This window comes from Canis lupus, chromosome 25, assembly GCF_011100685.1.
Source record: "Canis lupus familiaris isolate Mischka breed German Shepherd chromosome 25, alternate assembly UU_Cfam_GSD_1.0, whole genome shotgun sequence".
Lineage (NCBI taxonomy): Eukaryota > Metazoa > Chordata > Mammalia > Carnivora > Canidae > Canis > Canis lupus.
In genome coordinates, this window is record NC_049246.1 from 18,387,246 (window position 1) to 18,411,084 (window position 23,839).

The 23,839-nt window shown below is 35.9% G+C and overlaps 1 protein-coding gene across 1 annotated transcript in view; it reads left to right on the plus strand.

Moving 5' to 3' along the window:
* PSPC1 (paraspeckle component 1) overlaps positions 1-23,839 on the plus strand; it is a 74,401-nt gene that overhangs the window by 27,054 nt on the left and 23,508 nt on the right. Inside the window, exons 4-6 of the mRNA XM_038573543.1 lie at positions 4,950-5,146; positions 12,207-12,291; positions 21,804-21,909. Coding sequence (XP_038429471.1) covers positions 4,950-5,146; positions 12,207-12,291; positions 21,804-21,909 — 388 coding nt within the window. The remainder of the gene's footprint in view (positions 1-4,949; positions 5,147-12,206; positions 12,292-21,803; positions 21,910-23,839) is intronic.

Sequence of the window (23,839 nt, forward strand, 5' to 3'; positions counted from 1 at the left end):
ATGTATATTCTTCTTTTACCAGTTGCTTTTTGCTCACTATACTGGAAATGTTTTTACATGAATTGGCTGCATGAATATATTGTGTTGTTTTTAATCAGGTACTTGTTCATTATAATAAATAAAACTAATATATTTACATGCATGAATTCAACAGATACTGGAGTGCTTTTGTGTTAGGCAGTGTTCCAGGTGCTCTCAGTGAAACTTGGAACTGTTTTTGCCTTCCTGGTGCTTATATTTCTGGTGGTGGAAGTACACAAGAAATAAGAAACCAAAAATTAAAACATCTATTAAATTGTGAAAATTATTATTTTAAAAAAACCAACTAATAAAAGGTGTAAAGGCTTAGATCAAAATGTATGCATATATAAAATTGATTAATACTGACAAATTGTTTTCCAGAAATATTACAAAATTTACACTCCTTGGTGTATGTATAAAGGTATTTTTGTTTATTGTGACAAAAAGATGGCGATGTTCAAAATGGTATTTTATGCATGTTATTTTATTTTATTTTTAATTAATTTTTATTGGTGTTCAATTTACTAACATACAGAATAACCCCCAGTGCCCGTCACCCATTCACTCCCACCCCCCGCCCTCCTCCCCTTCTACCACCCCTAGTTCGTTTCCCAGAGTTAGCAGTCTTTACGTTCTGTCTCCCTTTCTGATATTTCCCACACATTTCTTCCCCCTTCCCTTATATTCCCTTTCACTATTATTTATATTCCCCAAATGAATGAGAACATATAATGTTTGTCCTTCTCCGACTGGCTTACTTCACTCAGCATAATACCCTCCAGTATGCATGTTATTTTAATTAGCATTCTTTGATTTTAGTGCAGTTGAATGTTTTTTCTGTGTAGTTAATTTAAATGAGAAATATGAGTGCTTGTTCTATGCCTGGTGTAGGAGATGAACTAGTGAACAAAATAGGCCAGAAATTCGTGCTATGTAGGAGTGGTAAGGAGGTTAAACAATAAAATTAAGGGAATCCCTGGGTGGCTCAGCGGTTTAGCGCCTGCCTTTGGCTCAGGGCGCAATCCTGGAGTCCCGGGATCGAGTCCCATGTCGGGCTCCTTGGCATGGAGCCTGCTTCTCCCTCTGCCTGTGTCTCTGCCTCTCTCTCTCTCTCTCTCTCTGTGACTATCATAAATAAATAAATCTTTAAAAAAAACCAATAAAATTAGTAAAATAAATATAGCAGAAAGATACAGGAAAGTGAATGCTTTGGAACAGAGTAGTGTGGTTCTTTTTTTTTTTTTTTTTTTTTTTAGTGTGGTTCTTTGTACAGGTGGTTGGAGAAGCCCTACTGAGAAGGTAAGATTTAATTATAGCTTGAAGGAGAGGGGAGGAAGCTAGCTGTCTAGCTGTATAGGATCAGAATTAGGATGGAGTAGAGAAAATAGTGATCTCAGTAGAGGAAACAGTAACTATAAAGGCCTTGAGAGAAGACTCTGGCAAGTTCTAGGAACAGTAGAGAGGCCAGTTTAGCTGGAGCATGGTGAGTAAGGAGAGGAAACAGGGATGAAGTAGATAAGGGATGTTGGGAGGAGAGGAGATTGTTGTGCCTTGCTGGTTATTAAGCTGATATCTTGGTTTTTGTATTTTATGAGAAAGGAAGGAGCAGAGTAGTGATTTATTTATTTTTATTTTTTAAAGATTTTATTTATTTATTCATGAGAGAGACAGAGAGAGGTAGAGACACAGGCTCCATGCAGGGAGCCCGATGCGGGACTCGATCCCGGGTCTCCAGGATCACGCCCTGGGCTGAAGGCGGCATTAAACCGCTGAGCCCACCCAGGCTGCCCCAGAGTAGTGATTTAATCCTAAATTTAACAATAGCTTTTTTTGGCTATTTTAAGAATAGATTTTATAAAGAACCAAGAGTAGAATTGGAGAAGATAGTAAGTTTGGAGCCTGTTGAAGTGGAGATTGCAGTGTTGATGATGAGAAGTGGTCAGGTTCAGGATATAGTTTGAAAATAGACTTTGGATTTTGTTGATGGATATGGGAGAGAGTTGAAAGCATGATTACATGGTTGTAGGCCAAAGTAACTGGAAATTTGGAAATTGCTAATGATCAGTCTGGAGAATCCTGTAGGAGGAGCAGTTTTGGGGGAGGAAGTTCAGGAACTTTGGGCATGTTACGTTTGAGACAGTTTTCAACATCCAAGTGAAGATGTCAAGTAAGTAGTTGGATTCACATCTGGAATTTAGATGAGTTCTCTGGGCTATAGTTACCACATGTGATAGAGAACTATGTCAAAGGAGTGAGTCCCGGAATACTCTAGTATATAGACGATGAAAAACATTAAAGGAAGAGGGTTGGTGATATCATCACTTGTAATTCAGAACCATTTTAATTTCTCATACAATGCTATTTTTCAAAGACTTACTATGACTTCCTAGTCACTTGACATTTTTTTGTGGTTATAGTTTACCATTACAAATTTGAACTACAGCATACTTTTGGATTTAAGAATTAGAGAATAGGGATCCCTGGGTGGCGCAGCAGTTTAGCGCCTGCCTTTGGCCCAGGGCGCGATCCTGGAAACCCGGGATCGAGTCCCACGTCAAGCTCCCGGTGCATGGAGCCTGCTTCTCCCTCTGCCTATCATAAATAAATAAAAATTAAAAAAAAAAAAAAAAAAGAATTAGAGAATAGAGTTTTAAGGGTGTTACAGAAAGTGGAATTTATATGCATATAAGAGTGTTTGTTTATATACTGATTTAATTACCCAGAAAACCTTACTAGATCTGGTTATATTTCTAGTTTTGCTGCTAAAAGGTTATGTTCAGAAGAGAATGTTCATTCACAAAGCATAGGAGCTATGATTCAAATTTATTCTAACTCCTTAAATCCATATTGTTTTTAGTGTTTCCCTTGGAGAAAAAGGAAGATTTAAAAAATATTTATGATTATAGTCCCAAGTCTGATTGAGGAATTACTAAGAAATATTCTTCCAGAAAAATTAGTAGGTGGTTGATTCCCCTCATTCCTTTGCCTTTTCCAGTCAATGTTTTTTTTTTTTTAAAGATTTTATTTATTTATTCATGAGAGACACACAGAGAGAGGCAGAGACACACACAGAGAGGCAGAGACACAGGCAGAGGGAGAAGCAGGCTCCATGCAGGGAGCCCGACATGGGACTTGATCCCGGGACTCCAGGATCACACCCTGGGCTGAAGGCAGGTGCCAAACCACTGAGCCACCCAGGGATCCCCCTCCAGTCAATGTTTTAAAAAGAAAAAGTCCAAATCTATTTTTTAGGTATAGAATTCCAGATCATGATTAACTTTGATTTTCCTAATATACCTCTGAATATTTTTGTAGCTCTTTCTTGTTACTACATCTTTTCTTCTGTGACAACCTCTCCCTGGCTCTCCCACATTTGTCTCACCTACCCATCTTTCCCTCTCCACCCTAAAATAAAAGTTAAAATTTAGGATTGCAAGGCATCTGTACTTACATTGGTGGGATAGGGATTCTATTTTTACCAGTATTTTATTTTTTTTTTAAGATTTTATTTATTTATTCATGTGAGATAGAGAGGCAGAGACACAGGCAGATGGAGAAGCAGGCTCCATGCAGGGAGCCTGACGTGGGACTCAATCCTGGGTCTCCAGGATCATGCCCTGGGCCTAAGGCAGCACTAAACCGCTGAGCCACTCAGGCTGCCCTTACCAGTATTTTATTTTATTTTTTTAAGACTTTATTTATTTATTCATGAAAGACACAGAGAGGGAGAGGCAGAGACACAGGCAGAGGGAGAAGCAGGCTCCATGCAGGGAGTCCGATGCGGGACTTGATCCTGGGCCGAAGGCAGGCACTAAACCGCTGAGCCACCGAGGGATCCCCATTTACCAGTATTTTTAAATAGAAGTTGTGATAGGCAAGAATAATTGAAAAAATTCTTTGCATTTCAAGTACATCCATAGGTCATTATCTTTTAAAAAATTTTTTGGTTGTTTGCTGATCATTCAAGAAATAAATGTTAAATGTATATAGTTTTTGCTAGATGTTGTGCTAGGTACTTGAGTTACAGCAATTAATAGATATATTTGTAAGTGAGGCCTTTGCTTTTTGGCATAGCCAATTTGCCTAGCACGTAATACTCAATGTGCTATCTGCTTTTAGTACTATCCCTGAAAGTCACTACTTTTATTTTTATTATTTATTTTTATTTATTTATTCATAAGAGACACACACAGAGGGAGGCAGAGACACAGGCAGAGGGAGAAGCAGGCTCCCTGTAGGGAGTCCGACCTGGGACTTGATCCCAGGTCTTCAAGACCACACCCTGGGGCAAAGGCGGTGCTAAACCCCTGAGCCACCCAGGCTGCCCAAAAGTTACTCTTTTTTTTTTTTTTTTAATTTTTATTTATTTATGATAATCAGAGAGAGAGAGAGAGAGAGAGGCAGAGACACAGGCAGAGGGAGAAGCAGGCTCCATGCACCGGGAGCCTGACGTGGGATTCGATCCTGGGTCTCCAGGATCGCGCCCTGGGCTAAAGGCAGGCGCTAAACCGCTGCGCCACCCAGGGATCCCCAGGTTACTCCTTTTAGAAGAAAAGTTTGATTCTAGATGGTTAATTTAGGGCGTATTTGATTCATGTGTTGCAGATTGCCTTACATAAAATTGAGTGAAAATCAGAAAGGCCTCATTGAAGGTGATAATTAGGGGAGTGCACCTTGTAATAATCAGATTGCTTACATTGGAGTCTTGGTTCTGTTCTTACTAGTTGGGTGGGCATCCTCGGGCTGTCTCTTAACTCAGGGCTATTAAAACATGCATTACAATATTGCCGTGAGGTAAACATGTAGAGTACTTGCCTGACACAGTGCCATGAGCATTGCAACTGCTTAGTAAATGGTTGTTCTTGTAATTCTTATTTATTGTTTTGCCTTTTAAACATATATTTCTGTGTTTTTAAATGTGAACTTAGGGAAAGAGAACAGCCGCCACGTTTTGCTCAGCCTGGGACATTTGAATTTGAATATGCATCCCGATGGAAGGCTCTTGATGAAATGGAAAAGCAGCAGCGTGAGCAGGTTGATAGAAACATCAGAGAAGCCAAAGAGAAACTAGAAGCAGAAATGGAAGCAGCCAGGCACGAACACCAATTAATGCTAATGAGGCAAGGTAAAAAAAAATTTTTTTTTTTAAGATTTTATTTTATTTTATTTTATTTATTTGAGAGAGAGCGAACATGAGTAGGGGGAAGAGGCAGACTCCCCACTGAGAAGAGAACCTCTCACAAGGCTCCATGCTAGAACCCTGGGATCATGACCATGAGCCAAAGTCAGCCGCTTAACTGACTGAGCCACCCAGGTGCCCCCAAAATGGGCTTTCAAGTAGATATGGTATGGTTTTTTTCCTCTGTTTTTAATTTTTAAAAATTTTTTTTATTTTTTAATTCATGAGAGACACAAGAGAGAAGCAGAGACATAGGCAGAGGGAGAAGCAAGCTCCTTGTAGGGAGCCCAATGCGGGACTCCATCCCTGGACCCAGGATCATGCCCTGAGCCAAAGGCAGATGCTCAGTCGCTGAGCCACCCAGGCATCCCTGATTTTTTTTTCTTAAAGCTAAGTTTATATTTCCCAGTGTTACCTATTAACTATTTAAGTTGCCAGTTAGGAGTTTAGAGATAGTTGGGACTCTCACTTTATTAGAAAAAAAATCTCCCTTTTCCAAGAACTTCCTTTAATAAACCAACAATCTCAGAATCCCTTATTAAAATAAGTTTTTGGGTCCCTGGGTGGCTCATTTGGTTAAGCATCTGACTCTTGATCTCAACTCAGGTCTTGATCTTAGGGTTATGAATTCAAGCCCTGCGTTTAAAAAGAAAAAACGATTTACCTATATAAGTTGTATTGTTTAGAGGTTATTAAAGGATTTTTAAATTTTGCTTGTAAAGATAGACGATTTGCTGGCAAAAAGAGAAGCACAGTGGGTAATTTTTGGTATGTAGATTTGGGATAAAGTCACCTAATCAAGATTTTGTTTTGGTGTATACCTGACACTAATATTGCACTGGAATTAAAAACTTAAAAGATTTTGATTGATGGAAAGAAGAATTAAGACAAATGCTGGTTGTATAAGATTATACTGTCTGTCCAAAGATTACATATGGATATTCTTCGGCAGGAATGAAAAAGATTTCATGTATGCTGACGGATATGGGGATTCAGGAGGATTGAATTTGTTGTAGTTGGCAAGAATATTTTAAACATTTGAGATAGAACTAACTGAACTTTTCAGAGCAGTCCTAATGGGTGATCGTTTATTCTCATATTCATTGGTCAAACACCTAACCTGATAAGCTACTTAAATATATGTAGAAGCTCGCTTTTCCTCTTATCCTCTTGTTGTGTTTCTTTTTATGCCTTTATTATCTATTTGCTTCTTTTGTGTTCTGTAATTCTCGAAATAATTTCTTCTGGTTATTCCTGCCACTCATTTTTTCAACTATCCATAATAGTTTGTATTTCTTAAAATAAACATTTGATTACTCTCTATTTTGCTGTTTTTTATTTTATTTAATTTTTTTAACATTTCAGTAAACATTTACCTACATTGTCTTGGCTACCCCCAGAGATCAAGGCACCGGGATGCTTACCTAAGTTTCTGCAGTAGTCTTCTTACTTGGACTGTCATTTAATCTTGGTTCTTCCAATCTGTTCTTCATACGAGAGCCAGTATTTCTTTAAAAGGTGAAAATATGATCATTGTTCATTTTTAAATCCTTTTGATAGATTCTTAATTCCTAGAAGCCCAGGATTGTTTATTTGGTTTTTCTGTTCAGTAAACATTTATTGAACATTTATGATCAAGTCATTAAATAACTGTCCCTGAAACTAAATAAGTTAAACAAAATCCAGTGCAACAACTAAAGAAACTAGTCAGACATTTCTGGTTTCATTTGGACAGTAAACTTACCTGTTCTGCAAGTTCACTCTTCTAAGAAAATTGAGCTCATTTATATTACATAATATGTTTCAAGATAAACTAAGTCTCTTATCTAGCAGAAAATTTTAAATTGCTTTATAAAAAGATAAGGTTACAGAATCATTGCTTAGAGATGGAAGAGAGATCTTTAGTCTGGTGGTTTTGTGGTTCTAAAATTTGTTAACACATCAGAGTCGACTGGGAAATTTTTTAAGTTTTCGTTTCGTAGGCTTCATGATTACTCTCATACTTCTGTCCAATATATGCATTGTTTTCTGCTTATAGCCTTCTGGGCACTTTGCCACTGTCTATAGTCATGCCATGGTTAGGACATAACATTGATTAAATATGGAAGCATTTGTACTACAAGATACTTGTTGATGATGACAGACAGTATTGTAACAGTCATTACATAACGTATTTTTTAAGGTCAGTTGGTAGAAGACACTGAGGTATTTGAGGATATAGTGATGACAAAGAGCAATATTTCTTCAGGTCTCATAAAGCTCTTCTGAGCTCTTAGAAGATTTGTCTCATCCCTAAGACTTGACTTTTGAAGCAGAATAATTTTGTAAAGTTATGTCTCCTGAGTTTTTATCTTTTCATTGCTTTTTGTGTGTTTATTTATAACCCTTGTTGACAATATTTCGGTTTGTAATAGAAAAGCACATCACTTAGTGTATCCTCCTTCTGGGTTTACTTGTGCTAAAGTACATCTTGTATTTATTTCAGCAAAAGACTACAGGTGATCAATTTTTTTCAGTGTTCAAAAATTTTTTTTAATTTACAATTTTCTTTCTTTTGTTCTACAATTTTATAGTTCATACACCATTTTTAAGGGATTATTCAGATGGCAGGAGGGACTTTAGGTAATCTTTGTTCTGTGGCTGTGCAGAAACAGAAACAGGACTCTTCAGGTGACCTATGGAAATAGAAAACTCAAATAGTACAGAGAAAGTGTACTCCTATCTTCTTCTACCTTCTGCTTTCTTGTAGGAATCACAGTCTCTTCTGTATTTTAAGTTTCTTTCTTTTTTTTTTTTTTTTTTAAGATTTTATTTATTTATTCATGAGAGACAGAGAGAGAGAGAGTCAGACACAGGCAGAGGGAGAAGCAGGCTTCATGCAGGGAGCTCGATGTGGGACTTGATCCTGGGACTCCAGGATCACGCCCTGAGCCAAAGGCAGGCACCAAACCACTGAGCCATGCAGGGATCCCCGTATTTTAAGTTTCTTTTGTATATCCCTTAATGAAAAGTAAACTCGAATATGTCATTAAGTATGTATGTGTATTTATAACCAAGAAATTTCCTATTTATCTTTTTTCTACCTTGCTATTTTACTTTCTACAGTAGATACTTACAGAACTGCCTCATATTTTAAATGGTTGCATGATATTTTGTTCAATGGATATAATAATTACTTTAGCTCTTCTTCTGTTGACTGATACCTACCTAGGTCTCTTCCCAGTTTGTTAGTGAAAGCAATGCTTCAATGAATATTTATGTATATACCTTAGCGAGGTTTTGTAAATTTTAATTCTTTTTGATACACCAGTATGTTTTAATACTTGTACTTTGGTACTTTACTGATGTTTATTTAATCCTTTCTAGATCCAAATCCCATTATACTGTTACAGGTTACTTTTTTCCTTCTTCCTTTGTTTTTGGTCCTTTTGTAGGAGACAATTCCTGAATTTTCTACATGGTTATTATTGTAGGAGTGTAGGAGACAATTCCTGAAATTTCTACATGGTTATTTTTGTATTATCTTTGTTCCTTTAGTTATAAGCTTTCAGTAGATGAAATTAACTCTGCTAGGTATATTGTTATTACTGTCTTCTCTTTTCACCACTGGAATTTTACATTTATATCATCAGTGTTTATATATATGCCTTTGTACTGATAAATCAAGTAGTGGAAGTAAATTGGTTTTAAATATCTTTTGATCCTGATTACTGAAGGAAAAAACAACAAGGAAATAAGCATAATTTATTCCTCCTTTGTTCTCTTTTCCTCTCAACTTTATTTTGCATCTGATTTGTCTAGATTAATGACATTAACTTAAATAAAACCTTTAAAAAAATAATTATTTATTCATGAGAGACACAGAGAGATAGAGAGGCACAGACGCAGGCAGAGGGAGAAGCAGGCTCCATGCAGGGAGCCTGACGTGGGACTTGATCCAGGGTCTCCAGGATCACGCCCTGGGCTGCAGGCGGCCCTAAACCGCTGCGCCACCGGGGCTGCCCAACTTAATTATTTTTTTAGTATAAAAGCTAATTTTCTCTGGTGTTGTAGAACATTCAAGTTTTACTCTCTTAATTCTTAATTACACAATACAGTGTCACCAACTATAGTCACTACATTATACGTTAAATCCTCAGGCTTTATTATAGGTGAAAGCTTTTCCTCTTTACCAACCTTTCCCTTTTTACTCCACTTCCCTGCCCCTGACAACACTTTTCTACTCCTTTGTTTCTATTAGTGTGATTTTTTTTTTTTTTTTTTAAGATTTCACGTTTAAGTTCTGTGCAGTATTTGTCTTTCTTTGGCATATTTTAATGAGCTTTAATGCCTCAGAGTCCATCCGTGTTCTTGGAAATGTAGAGTTTCATTTTATTGTGGCTGAATAATCTATTGTGTGTCTGTGTATATGAGTTGAGTGTATATATGTTTGTGTATACCACATTGTGTGGTGTATGGATACATACATACACAGATACCACATCTTTATCCATTCATTTGTTGATGAACACTTAGGTTGTTTCCAAATGTTCACTGTTGTGGATAATGCTGGAGTGAACATGGAAGTGCACATATCTCTCTGATACCATGTTTTCATTTCAGCTTAATGTTCTTTAATGATCTTCATGTGTTTAAATTTTAACCCAATTTTAAGTAGCATCATTTGATTGTTGTTTATCCTCTCATGATGATTTAAGGAAGCGTTCACAGAAAAAACATTCCTTGAGTTGTTGCATCTTCTAAAATATTATCTTGATCCCTATATTTTAAACTGGTGCTTGAAACTCATAGATCTTTTTCTCCTTTCCTTAAGTACTTGATAGCATGTTTCATTGTCTTCTAGCATTGAATGTTTGTGTGGGGAAGTCTGAGGTAAGCCTGAATTTTTCTTGTCTCAGAAATGACTTGAACTTGATTCTTCTTAAGCAAAGTCCAGTAACTTACCCAGGTTGTGTTTTTTCTCCCCAATATTTTGTTAAGAGAAGTTTTTTTTCTTCTTTTTTTCTTTTTAAGTAGGCCCCACACCCACCATGGAGCCCAACACAGAGCCTAATCTCACAACCCTAAGATCAAGACTTGAACTGAGATCAGGAGTCAGATGCTTAACTGACCGAGCCACCCAGGCAGCTCTTGTTAAGAGAAATTTTGAAAATAATGTTGAAGGAATTTTAAGGTGTTCACTACTTATATTCTGTTACTAACATTTTACTGTACTTTATTACATCTTTCCATCTGTTCATTCTTGTATTTAAGATACATCTTGTTATACCAGTATAGTGTTTCTGCTTTTCTTTTGGGACTAAATATGCCCTTTCAATCTGTAGATTCAGTGCTGCTATTTCTGGAAAATACACTGTTAGAGAATATACATTCTGTTTTCCTGACTTGAAGAATATTAAATTGAGAAAACACAGTGCAGAGCAAACTTTTTATTTATTTTTTCAAAGATTTTAAATTATTTATTCATGAGAGACACAGGCAGAGACAGAGAGAAGCAGGCTCCCCTCAGGGAGCCTGAGGAGGGACTCAATCATGGGACCAGGATCATGCCCTGAGCCAAAGGCAGATGCTTAAACACTGAGCCACTCCTGCATCCCCAGTGCAAACTTCCAAATTTGTCTGTATTCCCTCTTATTCCCTTATATTCCCATGTATTTATGATATATCGAAATTACAGATATAATTTTAGGTTCTTTGTCAACAAATTAGGAAAGCATTTTCAAACTTCTTTTGGTTTCTTAGTAAGTAGTGCTGCACCAGATGTCTTTATGTGTATGGATGGATGGTTTGGATTTTTTTAAGAAAAGTTTTTGAGTGATTTACTGTCCCTTCATCAAAGGATGAAAAATATATATATATATATATTCCCCCAGAAGGATATTACTATGGCAGTGTACAAAATGTAAGCTCTGTTGAAATTTCAGGAATTTTGGATATGAGCAACTTAAAAGAAATAATTTAGTAAATGTAAATGCTGGTTTTGCTTTAAGTTGATAGTGTTCCTACTTAAATTGGATAATGTACTTATCTGATAACTTTATTGTTGGAGTCTTTGAGCTAATTATTAAACCAGCATTACAGATGTGGAAATTCTGAGAGGTTGCAGTAGTTTTCTCAAATGGTACAGCTTAAAAGGAGAAAATCTAGTTGCTAGAAAAGAAATGTTTATTTTTTTTCTTACCCTTTTTTGGTGGAAGAAAATGTAATACATATTTTTACATTGTTATATATGGTAAGAGCAATTACCTTACAAAACCATGATAAAATTGTTATATACTGAATAGACTTTCTCGGGTAATTAATGATCATAGTACACTCTCTACATTTTGGCTTATCGAAACATTTCCTATTAGGAATATGAGTAGATTAAATATTTTTGCTGTCTACTAGTTTTCTCCAGCTTAAGTAATTACCTGATAGTTAATCTTCTACTACTCTGGAACCCCTGTTCTGGATGATATGGCAAGGGTTGGTGAAGAAATTGACTTTGTGTGGGAGGAATCTTAATGCTAATTATATCGGGAGGGATATTATTTGGATGTTAAACAGTATCCTGTCTTACTACTTTTACTGTTTGTTCGGGTTCTTATGTGACCTCTGCTCCTGTCTCCCAGTGCATCTTTTTGGGTTTTACATTCATGGCTGAAAAAAATTATAGTAATTCATTTGAAAGAATGTATATGAAAATATAGCTACCATTCTGTTTTTAGTATGTTCCAGGCCTTATGTTAAAATAGTTACTACCCATCTTAATTTCTTAACATAAGGATGAATTTTATTAATCTTTTCATACATAGGAAGAAACAGGTCCAGTAAAGATACTAATTTGATTAATCACACTGCTTATAATCTTTCGTTACAAAATGATACAATAGACAAAAAGAGAAGTTAAGTGCATGAGTATGAATAAGTTAATAATAATGTTGCCAGCAATCAATTATATAATTATTGATTTAAAAATACAGAAGGGAAGGCAAAAATATTAATGTGTAATCTATTTTTATAGATCTCATGAGGCGTCAAGAAGAACTCAGACGCTTGGAAGAACTCAGAAACCAGGAGTTACAAAAACGGAAGCAGATACAGTTGAGGTAAAGGACATCATGGTAATATATATGTGAATATACGTAGTTTTCATTGTGATATTAATGAAATTCCCTACTGCCTATCGTAAATAAGTTGTACAAGTTGGAAAATACAGAAAAAATAACAAAATTGTCTATTTGACTTTGGGAATTGCTTTACAAATTAGCATAAATCTTTGCTATTCTTATGATTTTTTTATCTGGTTATGGACGCTTTGCATTCACTGTGAACTTATATAGGGGCTTAGGTATTGCATATAATTGGTTGTAACAATGCACTGATTTACTGGATCATTTTTCTGGTGATGGACATATATGAACTATTCTTAGTTTCAGTTTCTCCATGTGTATAACACTACTGTGAATGCTTTTATACATCTTTGTGCGCCTGTTAATTCACTTTAAAAAGTTTGGTGGGGGATCCCTGGGTGGCGCAGCGGTTTATCGCCTGCCTTTGGCCCAGGGCGTGATCCTGGAGACCCTGGATCGAATCCCACGTCGGGCTCCCGGTGCATGGAGCCTGCTTCTCCCTCTGCCTGTGTCTCTGCCTCTCTCTCTCTCTCTCACTGTGTGCCTATCATAAATAAAAAATAAAAAAAAATTAAAAAAAAAATAAGTTTTGTGGGAGTAGAATACATGATAAATTGAGATATGGAGATTTAAAATTCAGTATAAAATAGACGACTGTGATGGTCAACTTAAACTCTTCTAGGTTAAATAAGGAAATTTGGGGGAGTGGTTGATCTAAGATGTGTAAACAAAAATTAACAGCTTTTATTTATTTGAGAGAGAGAGAGAAAGGAGCAAGCTTGAGGTGGAGGGCCAGTGGGAGAGGGAGAGAAGGAATTTCAAGCAGACTGCCCAGTGAATGTGGAGCCTGCCATGGGTCTGAATCTCAGGACCCTGAGGTCATGATCTGAACTGAAGCCAAGAGTCAGATGCTCAACTGTGCCACCGAGGTGCTCCAAAGTTTTGTTTTTTAAAGTGGGAAATTAAAAAGACTAAAAGCCTTGAATAAATGTCAAGTGTCTTTATGGTCTGGAAATAATAGGTAGTATTCTATATATATATGTATATATATACACATATATTTAAATATTTATTTATTTATGATAGAGAGAGAGGCAGAGACACAGGAGGAAGGAGAAGCAGGCTCCATGCCGGGAGCCTGACGCGGGACTCGATCCCGGGACTCCAGGATTGCGCCCTGGGCCAAAGGCAGGCGCTAAACCGCTGAGCCACCCAGGGATTCCTCTATTCAGTATATTTTAATGTAGTTTTTATATATTTTTTAAAATTTTTATTTATTTATGATAGTCACACACAGAGAGAGAGAAAGAGGAGAGAGAGGCAGAGACACAGGCAGAGGGAGAAGCAGGCTCCATGCACCGGGAGCCCGACGTGGGACTCGATCCAGGGTCTTCAGGATCGCGCCCTGGGCCAAAGGCAGGCGCCAAACCGCTGCACCACCCAGGGATCCCGTTTTTCTAATTTTGTACCTGATTATATCAATGTATATATGTTTCTGTCTTGGAGCTACTCTGATTTTACTCTTACTTATTCTCAAATTAAGATATTTGGACAGACAGCATCAGCATTCTAATTACAAACCTCCACTTCCCTAAACTGGTGAAACAGAAACGGTAGTGGAGCCCAGACACCTGTACTTAGTCTTCTAGGTGATTCGTATGCATCATAAAGTTTGAGAACCACTATTGTTTAAAACATCCCATATGATCATATGGAGACCTTTTCCCAATTTCTTCCTTGTGATTTCTTTCCTTTTTATGTAAGTATGTTAAGGTTTATCATACTTCTACAAAAAAGGAAATCTTCTCCCTCAAACATAAAACTCTGACTCCCATCTTTCCCTTATACTTGACTAATTTTAGAAATAGTACCCTTCCTTTCATTTGCCGAAAAAATAAATGATCTAACCAAACAATATGGGAGAACCCATAAGAAGGCATTTCAAAAAACCCAAACAAATGCGAGCACCTGGCTTAGCTCAGTCAGTAGAGCATGCAACTCAATCTTGGGCTTGTTAGTTCGAGCCCCACACTGGGGGTAGAGATTACTTAAAAATAAAGTCTTTAAAAAACAAACAAATGAACATAATTGCATTGAAGGTGAATAACATTATCACCCTAGAAGGGGATGAGGAAGAAAATAAGGAACCTAAATAACTTTGGAAAACACTGTCTTGACTGGACACAATAGGCAAATGACAAGAAAAACAATATATAAATTTTGTAATCTAGTTAGTTAATGTGTTTCAGGGATTTGAGTTAGCAGTTCTGAAGCTAATTTTTATATATACTTTTTTCTCACTTTGTTCACATCTTTAATGAAAAAATCTGTATACTTTCTTGAGTTGAACTAATTAATTAGTAAATGTAGATAATGATACATTTTCTCATTGTTGGAGAAAGAAGAAAAAGAGAAAACTTAAGGCTAAAATGAATTCACTGACATTTGAATTGGGATCAGGGATATCAATAGAACTCGGTGGTATTTAATTTAGAGAAATAAAGATGTGTATATATGTGTGGGTTCACATGCATACATAGATTTCATAACCCCTGTCTGCCTATAAGCAGTGAAGTGATGCTTCAATAACAGCACACACAGAGGACCCATATTCCTGTTTAAAACACCATTCTCTACTAAAAGGCACTGAGGCTTTGTGGAGAAGTGGTTAGTTACTGAACTAAAAAGTCCAAAATGAGCCTGGAGTGTTGTGCCAGGGAATAAGAACAGATGTACCTCTGATATACTGCAGGTTTGGAACCAGACCACTAGAATAAAGCAAATATGGCAATAGGGTATATCAATGAATTTTTTGGTTTCCCAGTGCATATAGAAGTTATGTTTATACTATACTATAGTATAGCAAGTGTGTAAGAGCATTATGTCTAAAAAATACATATGTTCACCTTAATGAAGAAACACTTTTTTTTTTTTTTTTAAAGATTTTATTTATTCATGAGAGACATGGTGGGGAGCAGAGACACAGGCAGAGTGAGAAGCAGGCTCCGTGTAGGAGCCCGATGCGAGACTCAGTACCGGGACTCCAGATCAACCCTGGGCCGAAGGCAGGTGCTCAACCGCTGAGCCACCCAGGGATCCCTGAAGAAACACTTTCATTGATAAAAAGTGCTAACCATCATTTGAGCTTTCAGGGAGTTGAAATCTTTTTGCTGGTAGAAGTTCTTTCCCTGATGTTGATGGCTGCTGACTGATCAGGATGGTGGTTGCTGAAGTTTGGGAAGGCTGTGGCATTTTTTGACTCTCTTCACAAATACAGACTTTCTCCGTGTTTACTTGTGTGATGCTGTTTGATAGCGTTTTACTCACTAGAACTTCTTTCAAAATAGGAATCCTCTCAAACACTCTTTCATAGACAAACCTTGGAGATACTTGCAGATTCAGATCCAGACCAATGCTGTAAAGTGAATATCACAATAAAGTGTGTCAAATGAATTTTTTGTTTTCCCAGTATATATGTTATATTTGCACCTATAAGATATATTTACATATATATTTACACTTATAGTCTATAATAAGCTATAGTTTAGTTAAGTATAAGCCAATTAATGAATTTACTTCATTCTACTTAGTTAAGTATAAAATAGCATTACGTTTAAAAAATGTGCATGTCTTAATTAAATACTGATCAAGTTGAGGTGGTTATGGCAGTTCCTTAAAATAAGATGATACTGAAGTTTGCCACATGAAGAGTCGTCTTTTCCTGAAGGATTTTTCTATAGCATGTGGTGCGGTTTGATACCATTTCATCCACAGTAGAACTTCTTTCACAGTTGGGAGTCAGTCCTCTCAAACCCTATTGATGTGTTATCAATTATATTTATATAATCTGCTAAGTTCTTTGTTGGCATTTCAACAATCTCCACAGCATCTTCACCAGGGGTGGATTGCATCTCAAGAAACCACTTCCTTTGCAGATCCATAGAAGCAGCTCCTCATCCTTTAGTTTTATCATGAGATTGCAGCAATGCAGTCCCATCTTCAAGCCTCACTTCTGATTGTAGTTCACTTGCTGTTTCCACCACATCTGCAGTTATTTCGTCCACTGATGTCTTGAGCCCCTCAACTGCAAGGCATCCATGAGGGTTGGATTGGAATCAGCTTCTTCCAGACTCCTGTTGATAGTTAGGCTTTTCCCATGAAGCACAAATGTTTTTAATGGCATCTAGAATGGTGAATGCTTTCTAGAAGTTTTTCATTTTATTTTGTCCAGATCCATCAGAGGAATCGCTGTCTAAGGCAGCTATATAGCCTTATGAAATGTATGTATTAAATACAAATAGTAAGACTGGAAAGTTGAAATTGCTTTGATCTGTGGGCTGCAGAATGGATGTTGTGTCAGCAGGCATGAAAACAACATTAATCTTGTGTCTGGCCATTAGACCTCTTGGGTGATGAGGTGCATTGTCAGTGAGCAGCAGTATTTTGAAAAGGAATCTTTTTTTCTCTGAGCAGTAGATCTCAGCAGTGGGCTTAACATTAATTCAGTAAACCCACGTTGTCAGTAGATGTGCCGGCATCCAGGCATTGTTGTCCAGTGTATAGTGCACAGGCTGAGTGGTTTGAGCATAATTCTTAAGGGCCTTAGGATTTTCAGAATGGTCAGTGAGCATTGGCTTCATCTTCAGGTCACCAGCTGCATTAGCCCCTAACAAGGTGGTCAGTCTGTCCTTTGATTCCAGGCATTGACTTCTCTGTGGCTTTGAATGTCTAAGGTGGTTTAATCTACAATGAAAATCTATTGTTTGGTGTAGCCATCTTCATTAATTAGCCAAGCTAGGTCTTTTGGGTAACTTGATAAAGCTGGATCTCTGCCAGCTTCAAGCTTCTTTCCCTCTTCCGTTTTCAATAGAATTGAATAGCATTAGGTCTTGGCTTAAGGGAATGTTGTGTCTGGTTTGGTCTTCTATGCAGACTACTTAAAAGTCCTGCATTTCAGCAACAAGGCTGTTTTGTATTCTTATCATTCATATGTTTACTGAAGTACCATTTTACTGATTTTCTTTATGAACTTTTCCTTTGCATTCACAACTTTGCTAACTGGTGTAAGAAGCCTACCTTTTGGCCTGTTTTCGGTTTTTGACATGCCTTCCTAAGTTTAATCATTTCTAGTTTTTTTTTTTTTTTTTTTTTTCATTTCTAGGTTTTGATTTAAAGAGAGAGACATGCAATTCTTGTTTTACTTGAACACACTCAGAAACCATTCTGGGATTAGGCATCAGCCTAATTTCAGTATTGTGTTTCAGAGTAGGAAGACCCAAGGAAAAGGAGACAGAGGAGAGGGAGAGAGATGGGGGGAATGGCTTGTTAATGGAGCATTTAGAACACACAGTATTTATTGATAACGTTTGGGTGTGTTTTTTGGTGTCTCAAAACAGTTACAGTAGTAAGCAACATCAAAGATCACATATCACTATTACAAGTATAATAATAACATATTGTGATAATTACCTGCCGAAATGTGACACAGAGACACAAAGTGAGCAAATGCTTTTGGATAAATGGGGCCTATAGACTTGCTTGATGCAGAGTTGCCCCAGAACCTCAGTTTTTTTATTTTTTTTTATTTTTTATATATGATAGTCACAGAGAGAGAGAGAGAGAGAGAGAGAGAGACAGGCAGAGGGAGAAGCAGGCTCCATGCACCGGGAACCCGACGTGGGATTCGATCCCGGGTCTCCAGGATCGCGCCCTGGGCCAAAGGCGGGCGCTAAACCGCTGCGCCACCCAGGTATCCCCAGAACCTCAGTTTGTAAAAAAAAAAACAAAAAAAAAAAACTAGAATCACTGTATATCTGAAGTGCACACTAAAGCAAAGCTAAATAAAATGAAGTAGGAAAATGGGGCATGTTGAAAGTACACAAGAGGCAAACTGAAAGTGCTCCTAAATGCCCAAAGTTGGAACAGTTTCAACAACAACATAAAAGATTATAGTATTAGTTTTTAAACTGCAGAATAAAGTACATATCCATTAGTCCATACCGAGAGAAGTAAATAATCAAATGAACAAATAAATGGAAGAGAATGGACAGCTCTTCCTTATAGTAGAATTCCAGTTAGTCAATATGGAAGGAATGAGAGAGAGAAAATCACCAGTTGGACAAACACTATAGCAATAATTGTTACAAGATTTACTGACAAGTGTTTCAACTTTTTGCCCAAACTTGAGAAGCACAATTTGCACACTTCATTTGTATTGTGAAAAATGAAAAAATAGTAAATTTAAAGTGGAGAAGTAACAGACACTATTATTACCAAATATTAGTAAATTTAAAGTGATGAAGTAATAGACACTATCATTACCAAATGTTAAGGTTCATATCACCTGTAATGGGACATTGGTACCAGGAACTGCTTGACATGATGCACTCAGAAGAATCAGTTAACACTTCTGTGTTTTTTTGGCCAAAAATTTATATCCTCCGGCTACTCCATGAGGAAATATAACATGAACCAAAGATTGAAAGACTTTAGTACAAGATAATCAGTTCTCTTTAAAAAAATGTCAAATTCACTCTGAGGCTACTTGGGAGGAAGGTTTGCTGAGTTTCTCATGGATCACTTAATCTTTTAGAGGCTGTGGCAGTGAAGAGAAACACTAGGACAAGGGGTTGTGAAGAGCTGGTTCAAGCTGTGACTTGACCAATGAGTAATTCATTTGTTTGTTCATTTATTTCTTCATTTTCTTACCACTCTTCTGCTCACTCACCTATCCATCTACTTATTCTTTCCCTTTTTTATGTCATTTGACAAAGATCTTATGTACTGAGCCCTTCAGTAGGTGTGGAGAGCATAGTGCTTAACAGGAACAAAGAGTTGCAGGACATTTTTATGCATTAGTTATATCATAGTTTAGTTTCTAAATCTCCATTTTAAAAAATCCTACAAAAATACAAGAGGCCTGAAAATAATTAGTGGGTTCAAATTAAATTGTAAAATGGAGGTTTTGTCATTTTCCAGTTAAGTATAACATGAAGATTGTTAAAATTTATCACACTTATTTAGTTTCATTTTTAATTGTGACTTAGGAAGTTCTCTATCCACCTGGAGACACTAAATATACATATAAAAATACTCATTAAAGCATCTTGTGAAGTAGAAAAAATTAAAAGCACACCTACATATAATAGGGAATATTTCTGAATATTGTCTGTAATGTAAGTTCAGATTTTGGAATTGTCTGTGTGCTATCAGAACTTAATTCAAAACAAAGTAGAAATTCTTGAATTTGGGCAGCCCTGGTGGCGCAGCGGTTTAGCGCCGCCTGCAGCCCAGGGCATGATCCTGGAGACCCGGGATCGAGTCCCACATCAGGCTCTCTGTGTGGTGCCTGCTTCTCCCTCTGCCTGTGTCTCTGCCTCTCTCTCTCTCTCTCTCTCTCTGTCTCTATGAATAAATAAAATAAAATCTTTAAAAAAAAAAAAAAAAAAAAAAAAAAAAAAAAAAAAGAAATTCTTGAATTTATAGAAAAAGTAGTAGAAAGCAAAAATAACTGTTTAAAGTGATTTTACCTTTTTACTCCTCTGATTTGTAAATGTATTCTCACATTATATCAGAAAAAACGGTCCTTTAACAATAGGAAAAGTACATTACAAATTTTATTTAAAATATTTGGCTTTTGTTTTAAAATGTTATAGCAATACATGTATAAAACAAAACTCAGTGATAAGTGTATAAAGTAAAAAAGTTAATGGTATGTTCCCAGATTATTCCCAGTATGACATAAGCTTTTTCTGCCCTACTCTCATACAAATGCTCATACAAATGATTTTTAAAATCAGCGTAGGAATGCTGTTCTTTTACTTGTGTTTTTCCTGATAGCTGTACTTTATTTTTATGTGTCAGTAAGTGCAAATGTTTTTGTGTTCCTGTAATAGTTGGAGCTTCATAATAGTTGTTTTGTGTTCCTTGACATCAATGAGCCATACTTGTTTCCTATTTATAATTGATGGTGTCTTCAAACTTTCGTACTTAATAATGCACAGTGTATATCTATCTATTTGTACATATATCCTTGCACGTTTTTGTAGATATTTCTTTCTAGTTTATTGGAAATGGACTTGCCCATTTAAAGTTCTATTACATGGATGCCCGGATCCCTGGGTGGCTCAGCATCTGCCTCTGGCTCAGGGCGTGATCCTGGAATCCCAGGATTGAGTCCCAAATCGCGCTCCCCACAGGGAGTCTGCTTCTCCCTCTGCCTGTGTCTCTGCCTCTCTTTGTGTGTCTCTCAATAAATGGATAAAATCTTATAAATTTTTTATGAGTGTGTTAATATCCAAGAAGTGAATTAACTACTTTTCTTGATTATTCATTTTATGTGAATAGAAAATGTATATTGAGAACTTAGACAAAAGTCTCAAAATAGTCTAGATTTTTCCTAAAATCCCTTAGGAACATTGTTACTTCTTTGTGGTCTGACCCAAACTCCTCTAACAGGTGGATTTTCTGCTGTCTATGGGAAATATCACCATTTTTTCATAGCCTTGTGTTTAGGGGAAGCATTATACAAGAAACAACAGAGTATCTTGAAATTTAAGTTATACATGTAGTGTAATAAGGTACTTAAAAGAGCAACCTCGAAAATGAGACTTAATGAGAGGGCATCAGTATTATATAGTCTTCACTATTTAAATTATTTTTTTGTTTTTGGGTAGAGGGCATATATACTTGAATTTGCATTTACATAAATGCCAATATAATTAGTGAATCTATTTGATATTTTGTAGGTTTTCTCTCTTAATCATAAGCAATTCCTCATTTATTTGCAATTCTGCACACATATAGTTCAATATTTTTTTCTCCCACATACCTCTAGGGGTGAGGTTGGCATACTTTTTCTGGGAAAGGGCTAGAAAGCAAATGACTTTGCAGGTCATATGGTCTTTGTCTCAACTACTCAGTACTGCCTTGGCCCAAAGGTAGCTGTAGACATTAAGTAAATGATTGTTTTATAAAACTTAGTTTACTAAAACAGATGGTAGGCTTACATCTATTCCATAGTTTCTTCAGTGGGTTGATAAAATGGGGGAGAGAGGGTTTGTTAAGGATTCCTTCGACATACAATAGATTTTTTTTGACTAGACAGTGTTCTTTGTAGTGGCTTGTATCAAGATTAGTTCTGGGTGCCTTTAAGAACCCTGCTATGCCAGTAATAGATCCCAAGCTTTTCTCTTTATACAGTGATGGAGTACGTATTTTAAGCTTTTGGACTCGTGATATGACTGTAAAAGTATATAAAAATCCTAGTTACAGGTTACTCTATTGTTTGATTTATCTAGTTACTTTATTTCTTTGGGTAATTTGATTTACTAAAGGCTTAGAAGGAAAGAGAATCTAGTAAGTCATTATTCACAGATTTTGCATAAAAGTAACGAGTATAAATGATATACCTGTTTTACCTCAAATAAAATCCCTGATTTTGGCTTACATGTCAACCATACTGACATTTTTATTTAAAAAATTTTCAGACATGAGGAAGAGCATCGACGCCGTGAGGAAGAAATGATCCGACACAGAGAACAGGAGGAACTGAGGCGACAACAAGAGGGCTTTAAGCCAAACTATATGGAAAATGTAAGTAAAATACTAGTTAACTAAAATTATTTCATATTGTCAGGTGGACAGTGCATATTTAGAATTCTTTGGATGTTGGTTTATATATTTTTTAATCTTTCTGAATTTGTCATGTTTATGTTAAACTAATAGTTTTCTTAACCTCTTACAGGTAATAACTTAAAAGTAGTTTCTGAAGATACTGTTAATGTTTTCTGAAAAGATGTTAAATTTTTCTCCATTTTACTTTACCTTTTTTTAATATATGCTTCTGAATTACAACTTGATAAATCTGTCATCTCTACTTGATTGATTTTCACCGTTTATTTATATCAAAAATCTTTAGGGGTGCCTGATTATCTCAGTTGGAAGATTATGCAGCTCATAATCTTGGGGTACTGAGCACTGAGCCCCACATTGTGTGTGGAGATGACTTAAGTAAATAAACTTTGAGAAAATGAAATAAATAAAATTCTTTATATTGGAAGATTTTACAAATGTGGATATATACAAATGTAGACCAGCTTGTGCTCATCACCCAACCATGACAGTTATCAACACACAGCTGATCTTTTCATCTTTAAGTATACCCACTTTCCTGAATTAGTTTTTATTAAATCCCTGACTTTATATAATTTCATTAATATGTATTTCAGTATGTATCCCTAAAAGATAAAGACTCTTTAAAAATATTTTTGTCATATCTTAAAAATTGTTACTTCTTTAATATTAACCAGCATAAAAGCCCACATTTGCCAGGGTTTTATAAACGTTTTTTACAATTGGTTTCTTCAAATTGGCTGATAAATTCAGTGTTTTTAGTCTGTAGGTTTTTGCTTTACCTTTTATATTTTTTCCTTATTTTTTAAGAAACAGACTCCTGTTTCTCACATCCTAGATTTTGTTGAACTTATCCTTGCACTGATGTTTAACAAGTTTCTTTATTCACCTTAGTTGAATGCCATTTTAATAGTTCTTATTCTGAAAAATATTTACTAGTGTTTTTTTCCCTAGCTATTCAAAAGCCATGATTCTTTAATAAGTTTCTGAGACTAAAAGTATTCATTTAAGTCCGTGACTCTTTCAGACCTGTTTCCATTCTTCTGTCCCTTGAAAAATTTTAAACTTTTTTCTTTAAAAAAGAATACACATAGTAAAATACATCCTAACTTGTATAATAAGATATTTTTATCTTAGATTGCATCAGTAAATATCCTTTGACTAAAAATTATGTGGCATTTAAATTCAATTAGGAAAGTTCCTTATTTATAAGTCCTATTAAACGTTTAATTTAATTGATTTTTAAATTCCTTTACCAAATTTGGTGTGTTTTCACACATTGTAAATTTTCTTCTTAGTAATTTCTTCTGAGTAAATTACTTTGAGTAATTTCTAGCATTATTTTGCAATTCTCTTTTTCCTACTTGCATACATAGTGTTTGCTTATGACATATTTTAAATGTGGTCTTAGGTCATTTGGTTGAACACAAATCTGTTGGATTTATCAATGTGAGGAAATCTTACAATGTTATGAAAGTATGTGAAATTAAAATTATTTTGGCGGTAGTTTGAAAACTAGTGACTGAGAGTTTTTATTTTCAATTATAATCAGGGTATAAACCACATAGGATACATTTCTTAGGGAAATTATTTTGTTCCATTTAGGATTAGGAAATTCTTCCTTGTCCTTTTTATGTACCTAAACATTTCTTTTCCTAAGTGCTTTCCTGTAGTCAGAATTGGTGGAATCAGCTTTCTTAATAATTTTCTGGCATAAACTTCACATTCATGGAGCACATATGTAACTATTTTTAATAATGTCATATGCATAAATCGTTTAGGGGGGACTAGAAGGAAATGATTAAGTAAAATGCATTGTTACATTTAAGTTGGCTATATCATGAACTTGATGGCAGACTATTTGAAATTATTTCAGTTTTTTTAAATGCAT